At 54.9% G+C, this 8958-nt stretch overlaps 1 protein-coding gene across 1 annotated transcript; it reads right to left on the bottom strand.

Moving 5' to 3' along the window:
- Positions 1-5525: 5525 nt before the first annotated feature.
- Positions 5526-6887, bottom strand: LOC115318973. The gene has a single exon (XM_029978761.4). It carries the CDS (start codon positions 6885-6887, stop codon positions 5526-5528), a length of 1362 nt encoding a protein of 453 aa, XP_029834621.3.
- Between the last annotated feature and the right edge of the window lie 2071 nt (positions 6888-8958).

Below are 8958 nucleotides of genomic sequence, written 5' to 3'. Positions count from 1 at the left end.
CCAGATGACAGCCTAACTATCGGGAAGCGAAGCCTAACTTTGGCGCTTGTTTGGCGACTTTGGCCCGTAGCTGCCAGATGACAGCCTAACTATCGGGAAGCGAAGCCTAACTTTGGCGCTTGTTTGGCGACTTTGGCCCGTAGCTGCCAGATGACAGCCGAACTATCGGGAAGTGAAGCCTAACTTTGGCGCTTGTTTGGCGACTTTGGCCCGTAGCTGCCAGATGACAGACGAACTATCGGGAAGCGAAGCCTAACTTTGGCACTTGTTTGGCTACTTTGGCCCGTAGCTGCCAGATGACAGCCTAACTATCGGGAAGCGAAGCCTAACTTTGGCGCTTGTTTGGCGACTTTGGCCCGTAGCTGCCAGATGACAGCCGAACTATCGGGAAGCGAAGCCTAACTTTGGCACTTGTTTGGCTACTTTGGCCCGTAGCTGCCAGATGACAGCCGAACTATCGGGAAGCGAAGCCTAACTTTGGTGCTTGTTTGGCGACTTTGGCCCGTAGCTGCCAGATGACAGCCGAACTATCGGGAAGCGAAGCCTAACTTTGGCGCTTGTTTAGCTACTTTGGCCCGTAGCTGCCAGATGACAGCCTAACTATCGGGAAGCGAAGCCTAACTTTGGCGCTTTTTTGGCGACTTTGGCCCGTAGCTGCCAGATGACAGCCGAACTATCGGGAAGCGAAGCCTAACTTTGGCACTTGTTTGGCTACTTTGGCCCGTAGCTGCCAGATGACAGCCTAACTATCGGGAAGCGAAGCCTAACTTTGGCGCTTGTTTGGCGACTTTGGCCCGTAGCTGCCAGATGACAGCCGAACAATCGGGAAGCGAAGCCTAACTTTGGCACTTGTTTGGCGACTTTGGCCCGTAGCTGCCAGATGACAGCCGAACTATCGGGAAGCGAAGCCTAACTTTGGCACTTGTTTGGCGACATTGGCCCGTAGCTGCCAGATGACAGCCGAACTATCGGGAAGCGAAGCCTAACTTTGGCACTTGTTTGGCTACTTTGGCCCGTAGCTGCCAGATGACAGCCGAACTATCGGGAAGCGAAGCCTAACTTTGGCGCTTGTTTGGCGACTTTGGCCCGTAGCTGCCAGATGACAGCCGAACTATCGGGAAGCGAAGCCTAACTTTGGCGCTTGTTTGGCGACATTGGCCCGTAGCTGCCAGATGACAGCCGAACTATCGGGAAGCGAAGCCTAACTTTGGCACTTGTTTGGCGACTTGGGCCCAAAGATGCCAGATGTCAACCGAACTACAAGGTAGTAAGCCTGACTCTGGCATATCTGTGGCGATTTTGGCCCGAAGGTGCCAAATGACAGCCGAACTATCAAAAAGTGAAGCCTAACTTTGGCATTAGTTAGGCGATTTTGGCCCAAAATGCCAAATATCTACCGAACTACCTCTGGCATTTGTTAAGCGATTTAGGCCGAAAGATGCCAGATGACAGCCGAACTACCAGGGAGTGAAGCCTAAGTTTGGCATTTGTTTGGCGAATTAGGGCCAAAATACCCAGACTGTTGCCAAAGGAGGTGAGGTTTGGCTCTACTTTGGCTCCTTCGGGCTTTTCAATACCCTAAACTTCCAGACAAAAGCCAAGTTTTGGCCCAGAACTCGGTGCTACCTGGGATAGGTCGCTACATATCAAAAATATACACGGAAACAATTAATCGCTTTTTCCTTGTTTTATGTTAAAGTTTATAATTGACCATTTAGGTAAGTGTAATAACGCCCTATAAAATAATCGTGCGTCTCTCTGCAGGATCCCGAGAACACCAGGATCCCTTACAAAAAATGTATATCTGGCCAGATCTGAAGATTTCGGATATGGCCATATAAAAAATTGGCCACATATAACCTGATATGGTATATCTGCCAGATATAGCCTCATAATGCCAGATATAGCCTGATACGCCCGGCCAGGTATGGAAATCCCAGATCTGGGTAACTAAGGAAATTCCAGATCTGCCCAGACATTTCAAAAGGACACAAGCCTGAAATCAGCACTTTATATCTTTTTATTGTCTACAATTCTCCCAAGTGCTCCGGCCCGCACTCGAGGAGTTATGGAAACGGTGATCCTTCAGCTGTTCAGAAAATTTTATTCCACAAAAATGCTCGCTCGCTGCACGCAACAAACATATTCAACGGTCTCGCGAGGGACTGGTCTGTAGTATCAACTAGAGTTTAAGGCCCATTAAACAGTAAAAAGTTGATCATGACGCGACCCCTCACCACACAAGGTAGCGGCACGACCACCGGCGGAGGAACTGTTGTTCGCCAAGGGAGAACCGCTGGTCGTCCAGGTAGGCGGTGAGTTCTTTTCGGATGTCCCACAACAGCGGCCACAGCGCGCGGCGTCGTTGTCGCTGGGCCGTCGCGACACAACGGTTTCGCCACAGCACCCACTCACATATTGCCACTAGTAGCAGCGCAAAGGCGCCCCGTGGGCAACGGCCTTGTGTGACGTATACGTCCACCCCGAGACCTCGAAACGAGCGCTGTATTACGCGCCATAGGTCCCTCGCCGGTACACACTCTCTCACGACGTGCGCGTTTGTTTCTATTGCACCAAAATTGACGCACTGTGCGTCCCGTACCACTCCGCAGCGGAAAAGCCTGTCTTTTGTTGGGAGGACACCCCAACCCTTTAACCATTCAAAGTCGCGCACGTGGTCCGGCAGCGTGGACGACGTCAATGCCAGCCACGGGTACGGTTGCACCGTGCCCGGCGGCGGCGGGGGTTGGTCTGCCACCACTAGGCGTTCAACAAGCCTAGACGCCGGGGCCTCGAGTATCTCCTCTCGTGGCACGTGGACGCTGAGCTTGTCGAAGGGATCCGCGGTAGACCTGTAAAATGCAGGGGTCGTCTCCGCTCGGGGCCGAAGAGGGCTCGGAAGAGAGTCTCCCAAAAGACGGTTATTGGCGCCGAGGAAGTAGAGCGTGAGTGGCCGTGCTGGGTTGTCGTGGTCGTCAAGGATCGCCAGGGTTGTCTTCAGGGCCAGTAGGGGCGCTTCCAGCTCGATGCACGGAAAGCTCCACCCTCCTTCACAGCGGGGGAGGCATAAGCGGGAGCGCCTGACGAGTTCTGTGCGGTTGTTCCAGAAGAAGGTAAACAACGCCGAGCGCACTTGGAGGATGAAGGGGCGCGGCGGGAGGGCTACGCGGGCCACATGCCACAACCTTCCGCAGAAAACCGTCTGAACAAGGTACCGCCGCACAGCCATGGGGAAGGCGTAATGGCCAGCCTCAGCGGCCTTCTCTATGATCTCTTGACGCAGGTTGGACCAGGTCTCCGGAGCCACGCCGGAGGCGTCGTACGAGATTCCAAGAATGGTAACGGACTGGTCTCGCGGCAGAGATGGCGGGCACGTGGGGGGAACCCCGATACAGAGAGATTTGCTTTTTTCAGGGTTCAACCGTGCGCCGGAGAGGCACGCGTACTCGTCGAAGAGTCGGAGGGCCTTCACCAGGCTGTCTTCGTCGCGCAGGTAGAGGGTCACGTCGTCCGCATACGCCGAGACGCGAAGCTCACCGGACCCAGGTAGAGCAAGTCCGCTTATGCTGGGGTGCCTGTCGACTCCAACCAGGAAGGGCTCTAAGCTGAGGACGAAAAGTACCGGGGACAGCGGGCACCCCTGCCGAACTCCTCGCGTTACCGGAAAGCGCGCCACTAAGGAGCCATTCAGGAACAAGTCACTCCGCAAGTCACTGTACAAGGCTGCGAACAGCTGAGCACTCTCGGAGGAGAAGCCAAACCCGTCGAGAACACCGAGCAGGTGTTGGTGCTCGACGCGGTCGAACGCCTTGGCTTGGTCCAACGACACGAGAAGCCCGTTCGCCCGTCGGGAGCGTGTGAACTCCAGGATGTCGTGAGTGAGAGTCGTCAAAGTATGTATGCTGCGGCCCGACACCGAGCACGCCTGTCGGGGGTTTACCAGCTCCGGTAGGAAAGTTTGCAGACGCGAGGCTAGGGTCGCCGCGAGGAGCTTGTAGTCACTGTTTAACAACGTTATCAGGCGCCATGCCCCGGGGTCGGCACGGTCACCACCCTCCTTGGGGATGAGTACGATCCGTCCCAGCCGAAAGGATGGCGGTAGGAGGAGGTCTTCAAAGTAGACCCGCACGACAGCGGTAAAGAAGTTACCGAGAATGTGCCAGAACGTGCGGTAGAACTCCGCTGGGAGACCGTCCGGTCCTGGTGCGGAGCCGTTCTTCATCCGCTTCAAAACGTTCCACAGCTCAGTCGCGGACGGGGGCCGCCGCAGGCCCGCGTCATCCTCGGCGGAGATCTTGGGGAGGCCGCTGAGGAGAGGGTGCGAGGACACCGAATAGCGATCAACCGGCGCGTCCGACTGGGCCAGCGATCGGAAGTGGGCTGCGAAGCGACCATTGTCAAGGTGGCCGGGCGACCCCGATGCGGAGGGCGTCTGCTGTCTTTCAAAGGCTTGTAGGCTTGTGCGATGGGTGTAGCGCAGTACCTCCGGGTGGACCGACGGGCTCCCCTGAGCCTGCAAGACAGTAGCCGCGGTGGAGTCCCACCGAAGGTATCGTTCGTAGCGTCTCTGCAGCTGGTCGAGGTACGCCCTCATGAAGGGGGTCAAGGCGCCCCCTCGGCGGACGATACGGATTCGGAGGATAGTGTCTTGTAGAAGCCCTCGATGCCGTTCGCGAAGGTGCCGTGCCATCAGAGTGCTGAAGCTTTGCCATTGACCTTTTAGGCGGTCCCAAGACGCCGGCTCTGGGCGCACGCCCACTAGCGACTCCTTGACCAGGTTGCCTAGCGTGCGCCGCGTGGTCTCGTCGTGGAGGATCCTGGAATCCAGACGCCACGGACGTGGGGAGCGTGCGACGGCAGAGTCGAAGCAGAACTTGATAAGTAGCGGACGGTGATCGGAAATCTCTTCTGGGCACGACGGGAAGTCCACCGCAGTACAGGTCTGTAGCGCGGCAGATAGCGTGCGAGGCAAGTACAGCCGGTCTATGCGACTTCCCGAAGCCCCTCTGTTCCACGTCGACTGGTTGGTGGATCCATGCAGTAAGGACCATCCGTCTACGAGGTCGAAGTGCCTCACAAGCCGCCGAAGTTTACGGGCGGACGAGGTTGAGCGACCCTGACCAGGACCCCGAACGTCGGCGTTAGAGTCCAGAACGCAATTGAAGTCGCCGACCAAAAAGCACGGGCCCGCGTCGAGTAGATGCACGTCCAGGCTGCGGAAGTACTCGTGCTGGAAGGTCGATACAGTTGGTGCGTAGACAGTGACGAGGCGAAATTTTCGTTCACCGAAGGAAAAGTCCAAACGAAGAGTCCTTCCCTCCGTATCAAAAAGATAAGTGGCATTGCGCAGCAGACTGCGATTGCAGACAACCACGCCCACGCCCGTCGCGCGGCGCGGCGCGTAAGAAAAAAAAGCAGTCACAGAAAACCGGGATTTGAAATCCGCAACGTCACGGAAGCGGGCAAAGTTGGTGTGTTGTAAGCAAAGAAGATCGCAGTTCTGCATCCTCGCGAAATGCATCACTTCAGTTTGCTTCGCTGGGTTTCGAAAGCCCCGCACATTCAGGGATAATATGCGAAGTGTGGCCAGTATAAAGTAAAAAGGGGGATAGGGACGCCGGCGTGTTGCTTAAAACCTGGAGCTGTCGGACGATGCTGGAGAGGGGTCCCGACGCGGGGGGGGAGGACTTTCGCGGTTTCTTGGGGCACGTGGCTCGTGGGCCCCCACTGTCAGTTGAGCGGGAACCGCTGCTCCTGAGGGGACGCTTGGAGTCCTCGTGCGTTAGTCGGTTCGAGTCGGACTCCGGTGTTTCAGTTGTGGTCGTATCCATACTGTCGGTCGGTGTCTCTGCGGGGCCACCTGGAGCGGGGTTCTCGTCGATGACGAGGTGGTCGCTGTCGCTGGACACCTCGCCATCACCCGACGCTTGGCTCCACGCTGCATAGGTGGTGTCGCCGACAATAACCGCGGCGGTTCGGGCAGAGTCCGTCGCTTCGGCTGAAGTCACCCCCGAGCCGGTCGGGCTTGGCTCAGGTGGGGCGGGTGGGGGCGGCGACGGAAGAGGCGGTGGTGCGGCCGCGGCTGCGGCGTCAGGTGGTGACGGAGGGGCGACGGTGGAGACGGTTGGTACGGCCGGAGCTTCGGGGGCGATGGGACGGGTCGCGTTTCCTGGGTCCAGGGCCGGGAAATCGGTGGCGTAGTTTCCGGTGACCATGGAGGAGTAGCTTCTCTTGGCCGTGCAGTCCACAGTCGCGTGGGTTCCACCGCAGCGTCCACAGTTGGCAGTGCAGCCCTCGGTTGGGTGCCCGAAGACACCGCAGCGGTCGCAGTAGCCCGTCGTACACTGTGCCCGGACGTGGCCCTCCTGCCTGCAGCGTCGGCATACGCGCTTCAGGCCGCGGTAGTCTAAAGTAGCACGATGTCCGGCGACGCGCAGGAAGTTGGGCAGGGGGTTAGCCTCCTTCATCTCCATTCGGATGAAGCGGGTTCCTGTTTTCACAGTCGCCGTTCGGTGGTAGGTTGCGTAGGAGACGTCGATGACTTTGCCGTACGGGGCCAGGGCTTGGACGAGCTGGTCGTTGCGCACAAACGTCGGCAGGAAGAGGCAAGTCACATTCGTCACCTGCGGACCCGTCGGCACGATGGGGACTGACTGGTTGGCGATGGAGACGCTGCCGGCCTCACGAAGCTTGAGGGCGGCTGCACGGGTGTTGACGACGACTTGGAAGTTTGTACCTCCTAGGTGCTGCGCCGAGAAAATTTCGGGCAGCCCCACAATGGCGGATATCCCATCAATGAGATCGTCCGCCGATGTGCCTACTGGCACGACAACGTCGAAAGCGTGCGCTTTCGGCGGGGGAGAAGATTCCGTCGACGCGGCCGCCATGGCGGTTTGCACCCTCGCCGGGGCGCTCGACGACACGTAGCCAGGGACCGCAGAACGCAGGCCCCGGACGAGATGCAGCCAGGAAACCAGGACAGTGCCAGGACACTCCCATAGACCCAATGGAGTCGATTTTTGGGAAAACTGGGCGCTCAGCAGCGCTTCCGTGGTCGGAGGCGCTCATTACTGCAACGAATCGAAGCCTCATTGCTCTATTAGTAGATTGCGAAACTAAAATAAGCAACGATAATTATGTTCATAAATTGAAGCGCTAATGTTTTATTAATTACTTTTGACGCCGTCGAGCTAGCTGGAGCGGCTTCCTAGCCGTTTCCGAAGACGAAGCCGCTCAAAATCCAACATGGCGCAGCCCTTCCGCCGTGCCCTGCTGCTGCTCCCTACCGTGGTACCGCCGGTACCGCGGTAGGTTTTGTTTGGAAATTTGCGGTCCGCGCGTGCCATACCACGTGTTATGGCAAAGAATTGTAAGTTATGCTTGCCTACCTTGTGTCCAGCAGTTGACAGTCCGTTACTTGTCGTCCGCGTCTTCCAGGGAATCGAAACAAATGCAGCATTTTTCGCACTCGTTGACGCATTTATTCAGTCATTTTCATGACAAGGAAAAACAATTTACACTGTCACTTTATACAAGCGTTGCTATGCGGAAAAAAATTAATAATGAGCGCAGTATCTACGTTAGCAAGAGGTGCTAAGTGAAGATACAATGTGCGACACTGTTTGCGCGAACATGACATAGCTTTTTTCACTTTGAAAGGCTATCGGCGCCCACCAACTATTACTGCCTTAGTTCTCGCTAACGTGTCTCGCTAACGTGGTCGATCGTTTCGGTCACGCCACTATAAATGTCATATTTTCGGGGACTGATATGTGTCCCCATACAATTCAAACTCGTCACGTTAAATAAAGAAACACGAAGTACGTACTATGGACAGCTAGCTTGGGAGCGAAACGGATAAATACATGTTTTTTTGTTTTTTTTTAATCTTTATTTTGGCCTCTGTAACGACAAACGCAAAAAAAAAAGAAAAAAAAATGGGAAATATATTAGTGTGGCAAAAAAGAATGAGGAGGGTAGAAAGTCGGGCGAGTTGCTGATTCATAATGATTAAAAAGCGCGACAGGTCAACGGACACAGAAGGAGACACAGCACTGTGTCTGTGTCTCCTTCTGTGTTCGTTGTCCTGTCGCGCTTTTTAGTAAAGCTCTTCGGTTACGGAAGTTACCCAGAGCTGCACAATTGTTAGATATGACAATGATGACTCAATGGTTACAATTTTCAGGGGTTTCCAGCCTGAATCACTTGAAGCTCTTTCCCTTTCCCAGTTGCAGATGACAAAAATAAACAACATACCACCTTCATTGTTTATTCTTCAAGATTATGGATGACCAACAATATGGAGAATTGTTTTGGAAACTGGGGATGTCCATATTAAAAAGAGAATATTGTAACAGCAAATAGAAATATCTGTTTCCGTGACATGAAAACAATCATAATTTCTGATATGTGTTACATAGAAGCAAACCCAGTGCGAAGTAAATATGCAGCCTTGCCGGAGAATTGTATGCAAACAGCCCTATTGGTGAGGCAGGCACGTAGCCAGGGGGGCTACGTGCCTGCCTCACCCCCCCCCCCCCGAAATCTTCCACTTTGCTAGGACCTCTCCCCCCTCCCCCCATACAGCATTTTGTCATAAGCGCCGCCGCCCCCCCCCCCCCCCCCCCCCCCCCCCATCCCCGAAACAACATCCTAACTACGTGCCTGCGGTGAGGTATGTTTAAGAAGATATTTAAATGGTTATAGGTTGTGGAATCTCAAATACCAACTTGAACGTATATTACGATAAAACATAAATTCTTCAACCTGTGTAATAAGACAATAATGCAAAATTTTAGTGGGTCAGATATTGTCCACCAAAACTTGAGATCTTAAAGAGTGAAACTCTCCAAATACGTAGTTTGAATTCTAGCTGCCAAAGGTCCTGGAATCACTGGTTCGAAGCAACAGATATTTCCCCCCCTCGCCCTCCCACTCTAAAAAGAAAACTGCCTAGAG

Source organism: Ixodes scapularis, unplaced genomic scaffold (assembly GCF_016920785.2).
Source record: "Ixodes scapularis isolate PalLabHiFi unplaced genomic scaffold, ASM1692078v2 PGA_scaffold1__304_contigs__length_218370807, whole genome shotgun sequence".
In the NCBI taxonomy this organism is placed as follows: domain Eukaryota; kingdom Metazoa; phylum Arthropoda; class Arachnida; order Ixodida; family Ixodidae; genus Ixodes; species Ixodes scapularis.
This window is presented reverse-complemented; position numbering and strand designations above follow the sequence as displayed.

Excerpts from the sequence above, each read along its gene's own strand:
- LOC115318973 (XM_029978761.4), bottom strand. The coding sequence starts at position 6,887 with ATGGCGGCCGCGTCGACGGAATCTTCTCCCCCGCCGAAAGCGCACGCT.